General features: G+C 46.4%; 1 protein-coding gene across 3 annotated transcripts in view; it reads right to left on the reverse strand.

Moving 5' to 3' along the window:
• Window positions 1-21,062, reverse strand: part of LOC123756801 (S1 RNA-binding domain-containing protein 1) — a 39,264-nt gene that overhangs the window by 10,615 nt on the left and 7,587 nt on the right. For all 3 annotated transcript variants that reach the window (XM_045740148.2, XM_045740147.2, XM_045740149.2), the window contains exons 5-13: window positions 20,373-20,484; window positions 19,954-20,061; window positions 17,434-17,576; window positions 15,062-15,230; window positions 14,607-14,787; window positions 11,522-11,665; window positions 10,124-10,283; window positions 9,750-9,949; window positions 8,082-8,271 (exon numbers count right to left, since the gene is read on the reverse strand). In XM_045740148.2, the coding sequence (XP_045596104.1) occupies window positions 8,082-8,271; window positions 9,750-9,949; window positions 10,124-10,283; window positions 11,522-11,665; window positions 14,607-14,787; window positions 15,062-15,230; window positions 17,434-17,576; window positions 19,954-20,061; window positions 20,373-20,484 (1,407 nt within the window). The remainder of the gene's footprint in view (window positions 1-8,081; window positions 8,272-9,749; window positions 9,950-10,123; window positions 10,284-11,521; window positions 11,666-14,606; window positions 14,788-15,061; window positions 15,231-17,433; window positions 17,577-19,953; window positions 20,062-20,372; window positions 20,485-21,062) is intronic.

A 21,062-nucleotide genomic window follows, 5' to 3' on the forward strand; every position in this document is an offset into this window, starting at 1 on the left:
CAGAGGAGATTATCTTCAGGTTATCTTGAGATGATTTCGGGGCTTAGTGTCCCCGCAGCTCAGTCCTCGACCAGGCCTCCTTTTTGTTACACATCTCCAGGAAGCAGCCCGTAGCAGCTGTCTAACTACCAGGTACCTATTTACTGTTAGGTGAACAGGAGCATCAGGGTGAAAGAAACTCTGCCAATTTGTTTCCGCCTCCACCAGGAATTCGAACTTGGAATCTTAGGACTACGAATCCCGAGCACTGTCCAGTAGCTGTCAGGCCCCTAAGGCCTGACAGGAGGTCGAGGAGGTCGAACTAGCAAAACATGTCATTGGGCCAACCTTCTGATAAAGGCAGAACCATAGGAAAATGACTGGGTTTGGATACCGAGCAAGCAGCATCTAAAATCAAGGCTGGGCCAGCCTCCAGAGAGGCAAAAGGATTACCTTCCCACTGTAGGACTCTACGTGTGCCAGGACCCAGAGCAACAGCCGAATCGGGGGGAAGAAGTACAGGAACCCCTACCTTGACCAGTCCAGCCAAAAGGCATCTACCGAGTGGGCTCTGCAGTTGGGGAACAGCATCGCGTAAAGTGGAAGACACAGAGACCAAGGTGAAGCAGAGAGATCTCAGTCCAGGTGCACGAACGTCCAGCAAAGCAGAAGAAGGCGGCATCAACAGTCCATTCGGTGGAGATGGGGCAGAAGTAGGACAGACCACTGGCCAGGAACCCAAAGTCACACAGAACTGAACTTCAAGAGAATTTGCAACCAAATCAAACTCATACAGGGTGGGTGGGTGGAGGTGGGAGAGAAGGTAAAAGAACCCAACCCGTGCAACAAAAGTACCTCTACAGAAGGCCAAGAGTCCACAAAAGGTCAGCTGGGACCCAAGAACCCAACTTCAACTTTCTCTAAGCCTCCCGAACCGCAGAAGAGGGCCCCGGAGCAGAACCATCATACACACCCACCGCCTGGGATAGAGAAGCAAAGTCTAAGAAGGAATTCTCAAAGGTGGGGGGGCTGGCTAGAGGAACGCAGATGCCTCGGCAGGACCAATAGGCTCAACTGCCTCCATGCCTGAATCGGAAGGGGCAACCCCTGGGGAGGAAGAGGGTCTTGCCCAGGACACATCTCAAGCTAAATTCAGCCCCAAAACCATCAGATACTTTGGGGCCAGAAGCAGGACAGGGGAGTATTGGGAGGGCCAGGGAAAGGGCGAACTATGCCCAACGAGGAAGGAACAAGATGTGGGGCAGGAACCACAGTTGAATTAACCAGCACCTCCAAATCCTGAACCCTAACAAAGCAAAGCTGGTTTGGGTCATTCAACTAGGCACATAACTAACACAACTGCAACACAAAAAATGTTACGCTTGTAAATCCTGTATAATTGTATAAGCACCCATGATACTCGATGCCAGCAGAACGGGCAAGAGAGGAAACCAAAAAGGGGTTGATTCATACCTAGACACTAGGTAAAACCTAATAGTGGCAGGGAAAGGCATGAATAAAACCCCACAGTGGCAAATGGGTACAAATGAAGCAAAAGCCCACTGAAATTATAAAAAAATTAAGTCAAATTCCACAATCTCTCAGAACACCAGACCATGAAGGACAAGTAAGCAATGGAGAACAGTAGATCAAACCAGCCATGTAATTGACTGGAAGGACTACCTCGGTGTGCCGGCAAGGTTGTGCGAACCACAGTGTGCCCCACCAGTCAAATTCACTCCCGACATTTGGAGAGATAAAGACAACTTAAGGATGAACATCACCACAAAAAAAAGGAAACTCCCCAAAGGGAGCGATTCCTAAACACTCCAGGGAAGACAACCTTGAGCACATGCAGCCCCAGGCACACTAAACTCCCGGCACAACTGTGTACAAGAACACCCGCAAAGGTAAAACACCACTTAACTGAAAAAACCAGCGTTGAATGTAATGAAACGCCATTTTCTGGGTGAGACCCGGAGGCTCCCCGGAGCTTTACCGGCTGATATGCTAATGTCAGACTTTGGCATCAGTCATGTGTATGGAGTTCTAGGGCCTACCGGGGACCACGAGCCAGAACCTGGCCCCCTCAGAGAGGCAAGGGGAGCAATGGCCTATAGAAACCCCCGTGTGGTTGGAAGCATTCTATGTCTGCCATCGACCGGGTCAAGCATCCAGAAAGGTAAGCATTCCAAAACAAACCCCTATTCTGGTGAAAATTGTTACCTAAGCCGAACTAGTGAATAGAACTCTTCAACAGAAAACACGGAAACTAGTATGACGTCATACGTCACCGCGCCGCTGTCTGCGCAGCTCCCCCCTCCCCGGGAGGGGGAAGGGGGAGCCCCAGACCTCCCACGCCGGCTATCCACCCATCAGTTCTGAGGCTGGATGTCAAAACACGCGAAAAACGCCGACCGGAGGGAGGGAGGGTTGCCGGGGAGCCTCCGGGTCTCACCCAGAAAATGGCGTTTCATTACATTCAACGCTGGTTTTCTGGGGGGAGCCCCGTCGGCTCCCCGGAGCTAACTACCCACAGAGGAAGGTCAAAGGGACAAAACCGGGAGGCGGACACCACGCACCCCCCAAGGAGGCGAGACAACCGGCAGCAAACGCCAACCCAAGGCGCCACAGCCCCGAAAATCCCGGGAACAACACGAGAACCACGAGCAGCAACGCCCCTGCACGAACACTAAAAATCCATGCCCGAAAGACTGCAAGGCCACGTCGCCCAGACGGCAGCGAGAGCAGCGAAGCCACGAACGCCACAGGCATGAGGGAAGAACACAGGCAGCTTAGCCACAAGAACACGGCTGACCACCCGGGACACCATCACCCGCGAACCGGGAAGAACAGAACCGGATCAACGCAAAACGCGCTCCGGACCCAAACGCCGTGGCACGCAAACAACAGCAGAGGGCCGCCACTGAACACAAAAACGACACACCCCCGGCCCGACCAACAAAGCACCAACAAACCCTGGACCCCTCCAGAATGCAGCAGCCCCACCCCGCGCCAGAAAAGATGGAGACTGCTGCCATCAAACAACCAAAACGCTAAAACCGAAGGAGCAAGAAAACACAGCGAACCGACCCCCAGAGGCAAAGGCCCAAAGGAAAGAGCCGACGAAAAAACACACCGGAACCGAAGGGGCACTACCAACCGAGGAGAAGACAGAGCACGCTGACCAGAGACCAGGATGGTGCAAGCGGCGCACGAACAGGCCGGAGGTGAAATGACGCACAAGACAGCTGACTAACGGTGCAGAAGCAACACCAAGACCGAAAGCAAGCTGAAGCGGCTCCGCCTGCGCCGCACGAAAAGAGGCGACAGTATGTGGCAAGACGACGGCCCCCAACCCCCACTAGAAAACCAAGCCGAGAGTAAACCAAGCCAACAAGAAGGACCCACCGAAGAAGGGACAGGAAAAGGAAGGACCGCCAAAATACCCCATACTGCCGCCAAGAAGCACGCAGGTGGGACACCTACCACGAAGCCACCCGACCACCAACCGGAGGCGAGACCACGAGGCAGAACATAAGCAGCCCCGACAAGGCCCCCCCGAGCCCAGGAAAAAGGCGGAGCCGCGAGAAGATCTCGGGCGCGACCACCGAAACCCAGGCGGCACAAGGAGATGGAACGTCTGCCGAACAGAAAAACTCCGAAGCATGCAAGCCCGCCAGGAGTTCAGAAACGACGGGTCCGACGCGAGACATCGCAAGAACCCCCCCAAAAAAATTAAAACAACAACAACAACCGGCAGGGCAAGCTAGGAAAACCAAAGAAGGCGGAAGGGTCGCCGCCAGAACAGGACCCGAACCAAGGGGCCCGAACAACTGCAACAGACCGAGACAAAGAAGCACATCACAGGACACAGGCTGACCAACGCCTAAGAACACACGCAGAACATCCCTGCTGCAGAAGAGGCAGGAAGAAAGAGCAGAAGCCCAAAAAAAAAAAAAAAAACCAGGAGAACAACCAGGGGTGGACAATCAGGCAGGGACAAAAACCCCACGCAATCCCCAGGCACAAAACGGCAGCAAAGTGCCACTCCACAACCGGACACAGGAACAAGGACACGCCACCGTGAAACACGGTACCAATGCACACGTGCAGCAGCAGCAGCAACAGGCACCACTGCAACATGCAACATGTAAATAGCAACTCCCCTCTGCAAAGGCAGAGAACGGAGCAGGCAAACCCCAGACAGGGCCAACGGAGACACGACAAAACCCTGCAGGCCCAGAAACCTGCACCAGGCGACCGACGGCGGAGAAACCCCGCTCGATACCTGCTGGATGAGGTACTGGGAGCTCTTTTACACCTCAAGCCCGGCCCAAGGTCAGGCCAGACCGGCCAGAGGATGGCCCACCAGGCAGCTGCTAGGAGCAGTCCACCGGCCCACATACCCCCACAACCAGGACGGGCCGGAACTGCCATACGAAAACAGGCCAGTGCGCCCTGGAAGTCCACGGACGAACCAGCAAGAAGGCTTATGCTCGCAAGTAGGTCGTGTAACAAGCACAGACCACTGATGGTAATACAGTGTTCCCCAAAAGTGCCAATAGCACCACTGCACTCCACTGGTACTATCCCGCAAGTTCTACCAGATAGGCGGGACCCAAGAGCCAGAGCTCAAATCCTGCAAGCACAGCCAGGAGCCTCACCAGGTGAGTACAGAACCAACCCTACAACCCCCACACCTCACAACATTAAAAAAGGAGGGTCCCCTGAACTCCAGCATGGGTTGGACATGCACATGAGGGGGACAGGAAGGGGTGATAAAGGGACAGTCACTGGTGTGCGAACGGTCTCAGTCGTACAAAATTATACCTAAATAAAGACAGGTATATGAACACCGCCGCATCCAGCGCCCGGCCAAAAGACGCCAGACCGCAGAAACTCACCTGGCGAATGGTGGCTCGAACTTGACACGACTCAACCGTGCCCAGAAGAACTTGGGAGCACCGCCAGGTGAAGACGCCAGAGCCGGACCCGCAGGAGAACAGGGAGAGGCGAAGGAGGCGGTCCACACCCATGACACAGAAAACCGCGGTGTCCTCCCCACAACTGGGAACCAGGACACCCCTGGCGCAAAGGGGCACATACCGCAGCCAGGGAGAAGAACGAGAGGCGAAGCACTGTAGCAAAAAAGGGCGCAAAACCCCAGCACTGAACCATCGCCCAGACCAAAACAAACTCCACGGCGCATGCGCATAACACGCTGGCCGAACCGCACACCCTCCCTGCGGGAAGGCGCCAGCCAGGACTATTGCACGAGAAAAAGAGCCAAAAGAGGAAGCAGGAACAAGAAAACCGGCCAAAGAAGCAAAGAGCCCAAAAAAAGAGAACCCAAACGGGCGACAAGTAGCCCAAACGGGCGACAAGTAGCCCAAACGGCCGACAAGTAGCCCAACCGGGCGACAAGTAGCCCAACCGGGCGACAAGTAGCCCAACAGGGCGACAAGTAGCCCAACAGGGCGACAAGTAGCCCAACAGGGCGACAAGTAGCCCAACAGGGCGACAAGTAGCCCAACAGGGCGACAAGTAGCCCAACAGGGCGACAAGTACTAGGAGCCGACAGACGTTCCAATAATGCGGGAAGTAGCGAAAAACCTTCCCGTACCCTCGAGAACACAGAAGCCAACACTAGTCCCGAAGGCACACGAAGGCGCAGGCGCACCCGAGATCAAAAGTCACGCAGAACCCCATCGAACGGGGAAACATGACAAAAACACCGTCCCAAAAAGCGGGGGAGGAAACATCCACCCACAGGACGGAACCAACCGACTCAAAGGCCAAGGAACCGAGCCCGGGGAGGGGCCGACGTCCAACAGCACGTACGGCGAGTGGGGAGGAAAAACCCCACTCCGCGTAACCACAAGCCCCGCCTAGAGGGGGATAAAACCCCCCACGGGGTCTAACGGGGCCAAGGCCCCCCAAGTCAGCCCCTCCCCAGCCCCGGGAACCTACACGACAGGCCCCGGGGCCGAGCCGTTCCCCCAAAGCCCCGGCCGTACCAGAAAACCGGGGCAGCCGTGAAAACACTAAGGAAGGGAGCCCACTGGCAGACACATACAACACGGCTGGAGGAACAGGCCCAAATGCCCCCGTCACTACCCCGGAAGGGGAATTCCCCGAGACTGCCCGAGTCTCAACACCACCAAACACCCCGCCCTGAACCTACAGACGGTAAGGAACCGGATGCAGGCAGGAAGGGTGAACCAGGGGAAAAACGAAATACAACGGGGCAGCCCCGGGGCTCCCGGGGAGGAAACCACGAGAACGTTGCCACCACCAAGGCTCAAGCGCAACGCCCCTGCTGCCCGCACCCGCTTTGTTAGCACATCTGGGTAACCGAGCCACAACGAGCAACCAAACTCGCAGGACACCGGGTCGAAGGTGTCACCGACCCCACAGGCAGCAGACGGAGGCAAAACAGAGAGTCACCCAGAGACAAAAGGTGAGAGCAACCCTCAAACTCGCTGGAAGCGAGGGGGGGGCTCTGGGGTCACATCCATCGGACCCGCGCGCCCCCAGGGGTTTCCCAGGGTCCCGAGCGTTTACTTTAAGAGGACTCGCGCTCAGGTAATCCCAGGCAGGGTACTGCTAACCGGCACCCAAGCTACCAAACAACTTTCTAAGAGCTGAACCCCCGGGACGTGTACACTCACGGGGACCTAGCAGGGGGTACCACCAGAAATACTCAGAACACAAGGGACACAAGGGGGCAAGAACGAAGGCAGACCCCCCCACCAGGTATATAAACAAAAGAAAAAGAAAACCCCGCAAGAGGACAGCGTACCCAAGCGGAACAGAGCCGGCCGCTATGATTGGTAAAGACAAGCTGCACAGTACCCCGCGCCCCACCAGTGCAAACACTGCCCCTTACTCTAAGGCGAACAAGGGAGACAGAACACCCGAGCACACAAAGAGCGGCCGAAAACCAAGCGGTAAACGGCCAAGCAGGGGCAGGACCCAAGGAACTTGTGGAAGGTGGCCCCAAGCCCCAAGGGCAGTACTTACAGGGCACCTAGGGAAGGGAACCCTAGGCGCATGCAGCCCGAGTACTGAAGAATCACACCCGGCTCACGCACCACCTAGAAAACAGACACCACACTCTAGGTACAGTGCTGAAACAACCACTGGAGCCGGAGCACATAACCATTGCCTATAGCATCAGCCGAAGAACTGATGGGTGGATAGCCGGCGTGGGAGGTCTGGGGCTCCCCCTTCCCCCTCCCGGGGAGGGGGGAGCTGCGCAGACAGCGGCGCGGTGACGTATGACGTCATACTAGTTTCCGTGTTTTCTGTTGAAGAGTTCTATTCACTAGTTCGGCTTAGGTAACAATTTTCACCAGAATAGGGGTTTGTTTTGGAATGCTTACCTTTCTGGATGCTTGACCCGGTCGATGGCAGACATAGAATGCTTCCAACCACACGGGGGTTTCTATAGGCCATTGCTCCCCTTGCCTCTCTGAGGGGGCCAGGTTCTGGCTCGTGGTCCCCGGTAGGCCCTAGAACTCCATACACATGACTGATGCCAAAGTCTGACATTAGCATATCAGCCGGTAAAGCTCCGGGGAGCCGACGGGGCTCCCCCCAGAAAAAACAGGACACAGTAGAGAGGGGCGAATGAGCTTGCACTAGTTTCGTGAATTTTGGATCACTTGTAGGCACAGTTGGTGGAATTCTTTTGGCGGTTTTAAGGCTGCAGTCTCATTTCTAATCAGCAGTGGTCTGCTTTGTCTCAATGTTCTTCTGGGTGCCCCCCCCAGTGGGTGGCAGATATGAATAAATTCATAGAATTTTTATCACAAGTGCCACTGCTTCCTGTGCCACTCTGAAAGAAGCCAGGTTCTGGCTTATGGTCACTGGTAGGCTTAAAAGAACTCTGCAATTGATTGCACCTAGTAGTTTGGCACTATATCAGCACAGTAGTTTTAGGGGAGCAACAAGGGCCTCCTCCAGAGAATAAGACATTTATTAACAAAACTCTGTTGAAACAAAAATTTATTACAGTGTTGTATTTTGTTAAAACATATATAATATACAATACAGTATGGTAATGAATTGGCAACCACCAATCCTATTAGACACACCTCAGGACAAACTCTGATGCCGAATTAATGTCAACGCCAACAAAAGACACGCATTCAGTCATGACAGAGTCTAAAGAGGCATGTAGAATACGCTCAGGAATATCATGTTGGTACATGCCAACGCCCATATGCATTGGATGGACCTTAATGTATTCTAAAAGAGGATCTTGCAGTCTTCGGGCCAATGACACTGTTAAAGAAAGATTAAATACTTTAGTATTTACATAAAAATAATTAAGTAATTAAAATCTGTTTAAAAATACTAGGGTGAAACCATTATAGGCTACTCTAAAGTTCAATTAAAAATTTCAAGTTTCTATAACACTTAACTATCTATATCAGGGGTTCCCAACCTTTTCAATTGCCCCCCATCCCCCCCACCCTCAGAAAACCAGCATTGAATGTAATGAAATGCCAATTTCTGGGTGAGCCCCAGAGGCTCCCTGAAGCTATTTCACTGATTCAGTGCCATAGTACTAGGTGCCATCAGCCACGGAGTTCTATTTGCCTACCTACCAGGGACCACAAGCCAAAACCTGGCCCTCCTCAGAGAAGCACCGGGAGCGATGACCTATGAACACTTTATATTTAAAGTTAATCATAACTGCCACCACCAGGGAAGCACCCAGAAAGTTAAGCGAAGCAAAACAGACTACAGTACAACTGGTGCACACACAACATAGCAGAACAACACCGCAAGGGCACAGTACTGCACAGAGTCTGGAGCCAGAGACGAACGACCGTCACCAAGCACAACAGCCTTAGAACTGAAGTTTAATTACTGGCGCAGGGGTCTGGAATACCCCGCCCATCCTTCTCCCGGGGAGGGGGGGAGCTGCACACACGGGCAGCGTGGTGACAGGTGTGACTTCATGCTTGTTTGCTTCTTTTCAGATTGGGGAGTTTTGCTTATCAGTTCAGCTATCAGTAGCAGTTTTTCACCAGTTGGGGTCTGTTTTGGGATGCATAACCCGGTCGACAGCAGACATAGAATGCTTCCAACCACAGCGGGGGGTTCCTATAAGCCATTGGTCCTTGTGTCTCTCTGAGTGGGCCAGGTTCTGGCTCGTGGTCCAGTAGGCATTAGAACTCCATTCAAAGGAATGTTGCCACATTCAAATACATGCATATCAGCCCGTAGGCTCCGGGAAGCTGGAGGGGCTCTCCACAGAAAATTACAGTTTCTGTGAGAAGTACTGGACCAATCAGGCTGTAATTGATATGGGGGACTGCAGGCCATTCCATGAAACAGTTTGTTGGATCAAGCAATCACAAGTCTAGCACTGGGTTGGGCTTGAGGAGTATCAGAACTCCCATCAGAATATCTTCCATAACACAACTTATTACACACAATTGTTGATGGAAGATGAGAGAGATTAAACAGTAACTTAACCTCATCTAAAGACCCAAATTAGTATTCCACATGCAATAAATAAGGACACAATATTCTAGCAGCATGGATGAGCTTGTTCACATTTATTAACATTGTGCAACTAAGGCTAAATGTGGTTAGGCTGAGGGACTACATGCACTTGATTTACTGCTTGCACAAAATAGACAAATGGTCAGTTTTCAAGGAAATTGGCCTAACAGAACACAGAAAATGTATTTAAAGACAGAAAACCTAAAATAGGGTAACTTTAAAATAGAAAATTACTTTTAACTCACAAGCACTGATGTGGTTTGGATCAAGGCCAGGAAATTCTGCTCTTGCTTCAGGAGAGCAAGAATACTGAGAAGCACCAGTTTCATTGATTATAGTGTACTGGACATTGTATGGGTCAAAGCACTTTTGGCTTATTAATCGAGTTAAGTATGTCTCTGTCTCCCGACAACCAGACCCATTACCCACAGCAAACATCTCACACCTAAAAATAAAATATGAAAATTATGTGAGAAAATTAAAGTATAAATACATTTTGTATCAATCTCTAAGCTTCCAACATGGAGAAAATTTTAGACACAAAATTCTTCATATATATAAAACTATTGAGCTATTAGAGCATTAAATTTCTACACATAAAAAATACTTTTGGTCCTACCCATATTTATGAACAATTTCCCTGAGTGTTCTGGCATTATGGTCTTTACTCCAGTCCTCTGTCTGCATTTGCTGGTTTCCACGGAATGGATAAATTGTGGTCGTCAGAAGTTGCTCCCCGGTTGCATTTGTTACACCTATTTTGCATCCATTCGCAAATCCTGCAATAAGTACTATAACTATTATTATATGTACTTCCCTGGAACATTAAGAATAGAAAATAAAATATAATCTGATTAGAGTGGAGTCACTTCAAACTGCTTTGGGGTCAAGGAGACCAAGCAAATAAGTAATTATTAAAACAAAGTGTTAATTCAGCTCAGTATGGTAATACATGTAGCACTGCATGTCACAGCAGATTCGAGAGTTCATAGATATCACTCAGAATACCAATATGGGAGCAGAAAGAAGTTAGGGTAGGCAAGATAACTTGAGCTGTCAAAAAGGGCAGGGTGGGCTAGACCAATTGATCTGTCAAAGAAGTTATATTGACCAAAGATTTAATGAAGAGACATCTGGAATATAAAAAGAATGGTGATTCAAAATTGAAACTCAGTATGAAAATCAGGAGGTTCACCCAGGAGACATCTGGGAGGGTGGCCTTGATAACTGTGATAAGTGTGCTGGCAGGTGTCCCTGCCCCTCTTGGCAAATACTTCATGCCTCTGGGATTGTGCCTTGCATTTTCCAAGTAAATATTTACTTGCCAATGACTACTGTACATGGGAGTGATATTTCATCTTTATGCCCTGTCTCAAAGTCTTTTATACCTGATGAACTAATAATATCTCTTAATATTCAAGTTGTGTCATATTGTTTCCTGAAGTTTTTAATAGAAGTAAGTAGCTTTGCCAACTTCTTCTTTCAATGCATTCCACTTAGGAACCACCACAGGGTAATGTGGTGGCCACAACTTTCATTCATCTTCATGACTCAAATGTGTATCCAGCTTCAACCTATGTCCAACTGTCCTACCTCCTCTCAATTTAAATAGACTGTTGTGCCCAATTTGTCTCTTATCCTCAATAACTTGTATACAGTCATTATATCCCATTTTGCTTCTTCTCTCCTCTAAGGTTATAAGGTAGAGTTCCCTGAGGGTGGGCAGGTGGGTGGGTGGGCAGGTGGGTGGGTGGGCAGGTGGGTGGGTGGGCAGGTAGGTGGGTGGGCAGGTAGGTGGGTGGGCAGGTAGGTGGGTGGGCAGGTAGGTGGGTGGGCAAGTGGGCAGGCAGGTGGGTGGGTGGGAAGTTACTCGACAGTTACTCACCACAGCTATTGATGTGTTGCACAGTTAAGGGGTTAAACCTTACACAGAGTCCATGAAGAAATGATCATACCTGCCTATGAGCATAAAATAAACAAATTACAACAATAAAAATCTAATGCAAATCCAACTTACCTGGATCAATGGCAAGTATTGTTTTTCCCCTTACTGGCGGAGTAAGAAGTAGCTTCCTAAGGTTCGCAGCAAATACCTCCACGGAAGCAATCTCTGCCATCTCTGTTAACTCACTGCGAATCTGCCTCTGCATGAACGGTTTGACTAAATGGAGAAATGAAAGCCACATGTCCAGTCAAATCTTGCAAAATAACAGCAATTATTCAGCTCTTCAAAAGATGATATAATGCATAAAAGCAATACTCCTGCTGACGATCCAAACTTTTATCTGCTTAACAAAATAGTGCCTACTATTTTGTAGGCACCTGCTGTTTCATAATAAAGTTGTTAATAATGAATGATACTAAACAATAATTTATCACACTATAATAGTACTGTACTGCATTATTAATGTACTGTAGCACTACACATATACAACAATACAAGAGAAAACTAATTTTAGTGCACAAACATTTATCAGGTCATTACATTTACTATTAGGAAGAATTTTTTAACCCCATATTTCACCAAACTTGAATTATTTCTATACTTTTCTGGGAGGGCTCCATTGGTGGCTCTCTGTTGCCACCAATGCTCTGGATAGTTCCATACATACCAAAATGTAACAGGCCCTTGCAAATTATTAAAAGCCTACCAGAGATCAAAACCTGGTGTTTACCTATCAGAGACTATGGGATGTGCAATATAGCCCCACTGACAAGCAGAGGTGTAATAGGCACACCGAGAGAGAGGGAGAGAACTCGATCAACATCAAAGACCAAAAAATTCATCACTCCTCGCTTAAACGTAAGGGACATAACTGGCCGACCTCTTGCAGTGTTCAACTGAGAACTTGACAAGCACCTTCAATGGATACCTGATTAACCAGACTGTGACTCTAAAATCAGTCTGTGAACAGCCACATAAAACAGCCTGGTTGATCAGACCAGCAACCAGGAGGCCTGGCCAGAGACCAGACTGTGGGGACGTTGATTCTTGGAATCATCAACAGGTAGGTAGGTAGTGAAATGTAGCTCTTTATCCCCACCTAGTCGTTTATACCTGATGTACTAATTACCTCTCTCAACATTAATGTTTTTATCATATTTTTTCTTAAAATTGTATATGTAATTAGCTTCAACAAACCTTTCCTTCAATGCATTTCACTTGCCAACTGCCCATACAGGGAAGGATAACTTCCTTAGATCTCTTTGACTCAATACAACGTCCAGCTTACAGTGAGGATCCCTTGTCCTACCTCTTTCTTCAATTTAAATAGGCTCCTTTGCTCATTTTGTCTATTCCCTTCAGAATCTTACATGTAGTTATCATATCTCCTCTGGTCTTCTCTCCTCTAAAACTGTGAGGAAATTTTCTCAACCTGTCCTGATAGCTGAGAGAAGAGGACCTGAACTCAAAAGGGGTTGGGCCCAACAGAGAAGTGGCTTGGTCATCTTGAGGTTATCTTGAGATGATTTCGGGGCTTAGCGTCCCCGCGGTCCAGTCCTCGACCAGGCCTCCATGTTGACTCCCCCCAAAGACCCAGAAACACCACCAAAGGGCCTCTGGGCAGAACTATCGTCCACACCCACTGCTCGGGACAGATAGATGGGGTCCGTAGGAGTGACCTTGAAGAAGAAGGGGGCTGGCCGGAAAGAAGGACCTAGAAGTTTCAGCGGGACTAAAAGGTTCAAATGCCTCTGCACCTGAATCAGAAGGGGCAACCTCCCGGGAGCTGGCCAAGTTACATCCAAGGATAAAACTTGCCCCCAACCCCAAAGCCCTCAAACGCTACGGGACCAGAAACAGAGAAGGGAAGGTAGCAGAGGAAAGGTGAACCACGCATGATGGGGAGGTGTGGACGGAGCCAAGGTCAAAAAGACCGACACCCCCACGTGGGCCAGCTCCAGGGTAACCAATTGGGCACCCAATCAAAACAGCAACAAGACCTAAAACAAAGATGGTAACATGATGGGGAACACACCCCCCATGACTCAGAGTCAAAGGTATCACCAACTCAACAAGCAGAATGAATGTTGCCTTGTGGGACAAACATCCCTCATCTCGCAAGAGGCACGGGCGGGGTTGCGGTCACCCATGCGACCCCCTATCCTGTAGGGGAATTACCAGGGCCTGAAGGTTATAATTCCAACAGGGGCACCCATGCTCTGGAAGTCTACACTGGTACTCTTAAAATTGGTATGTAAATTAACCCAGCATAGCTAAGGCAGCTGGAAAAACCTACTTTGGTGCACTGAAGTGCAGCACGACTACAATCAGTACACCCCACCAGTCAAGGCATTTCAATCTGGGGAAAGACATATCTTCAGCTACGCTATTATGACTCATCGTCTGTATACCCGATGCTCAAGACACCCGATTTACCCCAAGGTGAGGGCCACCACAAACAAAGAGGACTTCTAAAGAAACGTCACCAGAACATTCCAGGAAAGAAGGCCTGGCAGAACAAGGGCAGAAAGAGGGAGCACAAAGGAAAGAAAACCCTGAGCACATGCAGCTGTGAGAACTCTAAACACCTGGCCCACATAACACAAAGTTGTAAAGAAGAGCCAATAAGGCAAAACACCAGAAGAAAGCACACTGGGGCCAGACCAACAGAGAAAGTACCTGACACACACTACATCAGAGGAGAGCTGATGGTGGAGCAGCTGGCTGCCTCCCTGAATGCCTCCCTCATCCCCCCAAACAATGCGGGAGATGGAGCAAATGCGCTGGTGCCAGTTATATTAAATTTCAATCATCTGTTTACATTCTTGGGAGTTCTATAGCCGTATCTTGAGGCTGTGGTCTCATTTGAAGCCAGCAGTGGTTTATTTTGTTTTGCTACTTCTGGGTGCCTTCCTCAGTGGCAGCATAAACAAATATCTTAATATATAAACACCACTGCTCCCTGCAACTCTTGTGAGGGGGGGGGGGGCAGGTTCAGGCTTTGGTCCCCAGTAGGCCACAAAACAGAGCAACAAAGGCCTCTCCCCAGAAAATGTAATTCATGAAGTGTTTAAACTAAGAAACAGTGCATGAAACATAAATCAACCTAAAAACTATGCATAATCCACAATATAGCCGAAGCCAATATGAAACTTACCGAGTCTTTCCCAACTGTCCTCTGTACTTGTCATGACTAACTGTGTCCGATAATAGTGGGGCGGAGCTAATCTCAACCACTTTTGCTGGCAGAAGTTGAAAAAGTGGATATACGTGTTGTCTGGAATTACGATTTTTACAGAGAGAACACCCTGATGATCGCCACGGTTCATTGCCAGCATCTGAGATCAACAAGCCACTTATGAGGAAATTAGGCTAAGAACCTTCTTAGACCTTTTAATTTAAATTACCAAAAATTAAAAATTTTCACTTTTAAAATATTAGTCATATACAGTATATGTACTAGTATTAATATTTAACGTTTTACCTAATTATATAAATGAAAATACCATACACTACAATATGAAAAATCTATTGTCACATACACAATATGCTTTCCAACAACAACATTCACATACAAAATATTACTAATTGTAAATTATATGAAAAACTCACAGCATGAGGCTTGGTGTGCCATGCCAGGTTCTTGTATTCAAAGTAGTTTTCATATTTGGAACATAGATCATCACTTGGTCCTGGCCCCTTGCTCACCATTTTGCCCTGGTCTCTCTTCTGCTGCTTACGTGCCTTGCTGCACTCCAGCACTGGTTTGCACATTTTCATACTAAAGACAATAAATACAATAATTACCACATTTTCATATTAAACAAAACAATAAATGCCATAACTACCACATTTCATACTAAAAATATTTAATGATATAAATAGTGTATTTTCAAACATAGCATGAGAATAAATATTATAAATAGCATACATGATGTCAGGTAAACAAAAATATACAAGTAGCATAATGTTGCATTAGGCAAAGAAATCAGTATCTATAACAGACAGTATATATTTGACTGTTTGAAGTTGGAGGCCAGATGATTTGGGTCTGCCTCACTAAACTCAGCAGGGTGTCTGGGGATAGTCATAGACAGGTGTGTGTTGAGCCCTGTGCAACCCTTAACCTTGTGCAAAATGGTAAATCATGCTAATTTCCAATCTAGCTAAATAAAAGGCTCCACCCTCATTAAGATTATTGAGATAAAAGGAAGGTGGTGAAGAGTAGAGAATGTGGCAAAGGGTGGGGAAGTTTGTGAATGAGATAGAAAGTGGTGAATGGTAGGGAAGGTGGTGAATGGCAGGAAAGATGGTGATAGGTGAAGGGCCAGGCAGTGAAGGGTAAGAACATAAGAATAAAGGTAACTGCAGAAGGCCTATTGGGCCATACAAAGCAGCTCCTATTTATAACCACCCAATCCCACTCATATACATGTCTAATCCATGTTTGAAACAATCAAGGGACCCCTCAACTACCCTGTTACCGAACCAGTATTTATTCAGGTCTTTCCTAAATCTAAACTTATCCAATTTATACCCATTGTTTTGTGTTCTGTCTTGAGTTGATACTTTTAATACTCTATTAATATCCCCTTTTATTATGTCCATTCATCCACTTGTAAACCTCTATCATGTTACCCCTAACTCTTCGCCTTTCAAGTGAATGCAATTTAAGCTTTGTTAATCTTTCTTCACATGACATGTTTCTAATTTGGGGGATTAACTTTGTCATCCTACGCTGGACGCGTTCAAGTGAAATTATATCCATTCTATAGTACGGCGACCAAAACTGAACTGCATAATCTAAATGGGGCCTAACCAGAGCATGATATAGCCGAAGAACAATACCAGGTGTCTTGTTACTAATGCTTCGATTAATAAATCCCAGTGTCCTATTTGCCTTATTACGAACATTTATGCATTGATTTTTTGGTTTTAAATTCTTACTAATCATAACTCCCAGATCCCTTTCGCAATCCGACTTTGCGATCACAACACCATCTAGCTCGTATCTTGTAACTCTATTATCATTACCTAGCCCCAAAACCTTACATTTGTCAGCATTAAACTGCATCTGCCAATCTTTTGTCCATTTCAAAAGCCTAGGTAGAGAAGGGTAGAGAAGGTTGTGAAGTGCAGGGAAGATGATGAAGGTTAAGAAAGGTGGTGAGTATTATGGAAGGTGGGGAAGGGAAGTTAAAGTACAGAGAAGGTGGTGAAGGAGAAGAAAGGTGAAATAGGAGGGAAGGTGATGATGGAGAGAGAAGATAGCAATGATAATGGTTGTTGAATCATTGTTGTTGATAGGGTACGTAGTAGTGCCTGGGTAGTAAAAATAGTTATAGTAACAGACAGTAAAGTTGTGAAGATGATTACAGTGATGATGATGATGGTCATGTGTAGCTTAGATAGTTAACAGTACTGAAGGTTGTTTCTAATGGTTAATAAATAAGACAATGTTAAAGATGGTTACAGTGGGAAAGATGGTGTGTAGATAAGATGGTTTCAGTGATGTAGATAGCAGTGAAGATGGTGATAGTAATGAAGATAGTATGTAGTAAAGATGAGGCATTAGTCACTTAAGCAACACTGGGTACCTCCTCTAGTAGATATTATAACTAGCATATTTTCACACCAGATAAAGAAATCTACTATAACAAGTCAATTTTCATACAAGGAAAATTTATAAATGCTATAACTAGCATATTTTGAAATTAGAAAAAAAGAATAAAAGCTGTAATTAGCAATATTCAAAATTATTGGTTGTTCATTTGAACATATTTTTGCCATTCTTCTCAGTGATTTTTATTTATCATACGACATTACTATCTGTACAAATAACCTCGTTTTTTTATCATATTTCATCATAATTTCTGAACAGTATCAAAATATTTTACCTTTATGCTACTATACATAAAAATTCGCCTCTGAAACACAAAATCAATTTAAGTAGATACAACAGCAATCTACTGGTATACACTTACAGTTGACGAACGCAGTCCAAAACTTGAGGATCTTTACTTATAACATCTGCAATTATATGCTGAAGGCCCTGTTCAACTTCTTCTATGGTGCGCAAACCTTCTCTGTTGGGGTCCATAAGGCCGTAGAGCTCCTGCCGATTTGCCTACAACACAATTGTGAATTAATGAAGGATTTCATGGCAGTTATAATCAAATTCTTTATAATGTCACTAAAGACATTATAACATATAATGTCATGTCCCTCTTACCATTTACTATGCAATGATCCACAATGTACCTTTACTCAATACAGTACTCACATTTGCTATCTCACAACAATTGTTGTCAATACCAGAGGTTACACTGATTTGCTGCACTTGAAATGATCACAGCAATGCTAAGCAGGGGAAATATGAGAGGCAATTTTGCAGGACCACTACTGGTTCTTGGGAGAAGAAAAGGGCCTGACCCACAATCCCAGCAAATTTATGTTCCTGGTGAAATTACGTCTGGCAATGGGAAGCTAAAATTTAGCCTAATAATCAAAACTACCACCCTCAACTCACACTAAATGAGTGTGACAGGCTCTACCAAATCCCAATAACCTCACAAATCCTGACAATGCTAGCAGCTAGGTTACAGACTATGACCAATCACAAACCTAGGTTAGACCTTTTTCCCATCTGTAGCCTTTCAGCTAAGCTTAAACTTTTCTTATTATAAAACTGGATTATTTAGGGTGATTGGTCACTTTAGTATCTCTGCTTAAACACTGCATTTTATTTTAAGCAGAATAAATTCCTGAGGAGTGTTTACCTTTTATAGGTAACTGGCAAGTCACCAGAAGCTGGATCTTTCAGTACTGTAGTGACAATCTTTTCGGTTAGTGGGGATCTTTCAGTTTTCAAAGTAAGCACCGCTCTGAAGTTTGCTGATCAACTACTGCACTAATAAATTCTTGCCCTTTTCCAACAACAGTTGAAGGGTTAGAGTAAATGTACCTTTAGTTTTAGGCATTGCTTGAATTTTATCAGCACAGTGCAGTGGAGTCCCTCTCAAAACTTTGAGCCACCCAGTCTTCAGTGAGAACTGACTTGTTTTATGCAAGGTTTCCATTCTGGGAAAGCCACACACACACAGCAAGTTTGAATTGAGAGAATTTAAGCTCATATCAGGAAAACAGATTAAATTCAAGATGCCTAAAAAATTCCCTTCCTCTACTCTCCTTCAAATAAAATACTTGTTCTGTTTTCCTGTGCCGAAGGGGTCACGATAAACCAAGCGGAAGAGAAAGAAGCGAGCACACTGTCCAAAGACCAGGATGGCTCAGGCGGTGCAGGAACAGGCCGGAGGTGAAAAATCCCAGAAACAGCTTGCGAAAATGGCGCAGAAGTAATAACAACGCCAAAAGCAAGACACAGCGGCTCCGCCAGTGCCACACGATACGAGGCAACAGGATTTGACAGAAGATGACAGCCCTGAACCAGCACGAGTGAAGGACAACGGCAACAAAAATGAAGGACCCTATGCAGAGACAAAAGAACAGAAGGACTGCCAAGATCTGCGGACTGCATGCCAAGACAAAGCACGCAGGTGAGACACCATTAACAAAGCCACCTGATCACCAAACAGAAGGTGATATACACGAGTCAAAAAGACCAGACACAAAGACTTGAGGAGAAGAACGGACCAGCAATGAACCGTACCAGAGTGAGCTGCCGCAAGAGGCAGAGCCGTGGGAAAACTCTTGGGTTCGGAAACCGAGCAAGCAGCACCCAACGCCAAAATTGGGCTAGCCACCCAGGGCCCAGAGGACCCTCCCCACAAGTAAGGCTCCAAGTTAGTTAGGACCAGGAGCAAAGACGCCGGAGGGAGAGACAAGGAAGCGGTCCGAGTCCCACACAGGACCCAGCCAAGACCGAACCGAAAAGGAATCAGAAGGGATGTCCTTCAGTACACCAGAAACCCACTCATCGAGCAGGGAAAGAACCAAACCCTGGCCAGCAGACACGCGTACTGGCTGGGAGCCAACACCAGCCAGGCAACAAGGTATTCCAGCACCCAAGCCCCAAACAGATGGAGATGGGCCACACGACCCAGGTGAGGTGTGTGAACACGTGCCTCACTGGGAAGCAGTGTTCTCAGTGAGTCTGTTCCCAGTTTTGGGACTGGGAACAGACAGGAAACCCATCTAAGGGACGTCGTTGTTTCGACCATGCCCAAGTGTATCCACTCCGAGATGACCTGACAGAGCGCAGGAGAAGAGGCTGCCCCGCCTCAGAATCCTAATGTGTTTGATTAAGGCTTGTTCGTACCAGAGCAAAAATCTGGGAGCTACTGAGGGGTTCCTCCCATAAAAAACTGACTTCTTAATCCATTCACATTATTTATGATAAATCATAAAACAATAAAATCCAAAATAAGTATTTCATTCAGTTTACAATTAAATACAAAATAATACAAAAATTTAACATACAACTTTGAAACTTTACAATGGTGTTGTGAAGGCATCTATGCTCTTAGGTACTGTACTCTACTTACAAACTTGTTGTGTGTTCCTTGCATGACTTCTAAAGCTGCAGGTTCCAATCCAAGCTCTCGTGCTCGTTCAGCATAAGTGCGTTTTCCACTACCCTTATAGGCTGCAGTCTAAAAACCCAAGAAAAATTGCATTACATTCCCAGTGGTCCTTCCTTAAAATAAAGTGAAAGAGTTTTGAGTTTACCGTAAGAAGATATTACTATCTTTGCCAGAAAGTTGCTCGAGATTCAAATTCAATAATTAAAAACCAAATAAATTTAAACAAATATAACAATTTACCAGCGCTCAAATTACAAAAGCTATAAAAGAACAGTACTGTATATCATTATCGTTTAAAAATATAAACAATGCTGGAAAATTAAAAAATTAAAAAAATTTAAAACAAAAAAATTTAAAATATTCTTCAAATGGAAACCAACCAAATGTTCCACTTCATGCATAGTAGTGGCACGAAGAAGGGAGGCTTTGCGATCCTCTGGCAGCTTCTTGCGATCACCCTTTAAAATCTTCACGACTCGTTCTTGTACATGTCTTAAAAGGAAAACAGGATATTTATACATTAAATGACTTGAATATAATGACAATTTTCCTTAGAAGTTCAAGGACAGCAAATGAATATGAAGGAATTATTTGTTAGAATTCTAGTTGGAGGCCAAGTTCTAGAATAATGTATCATTGCTTACTGTTCAAAGAAAGTATCCAAGATCTGCAGAGACAGATACAATCTCAAGCTGAGATTGATGCTAAGGTAGCTGCTGTTGGTGTTGTTGGGAGGAAAGAGGCAGGGGAAAATAAGGAAATATAAAAACACTAAATTATAATAAATTATGTTCATCATATGCATTATATATTTTCAGTACCTGAAAGAAGGAAACGTATGCTGTGTTAATTCATAACATCATAATAATGTTAATCTCTTCATATTTCAGTGCAAAGATTGAACAAATTCCATCCAAAACTTGTTAAACATAAGTGGGAGTAGAATTAAAGAAAATGCTTCATCCATTCATTGCATCAACATTGCCATTACCCCATTTCATCTTTTCATGAGGTGGGGAAGAAGCCTGCCAGGCTCGAGCCCTAAATCCAAGGTCACTTCTACTCCTTGT

The sequence above is a fragment of the Procambarus clarkii genome, chromosome 26 (genome assembly GCF_040958095.1).
Source record: "Procambarus clarkii isolate CNS0578487 chromosome 26, FALCON_Pclarkii_2.0, whole genome shotgun sequence".
Classification (NCBI taxonomy): domain Eukaryota; kingdom Metazoa; phylum Arthropoda; class Malacostraca; order Decapoda; family Cambaridae; genus Procambarus; species Procambarus clarkii.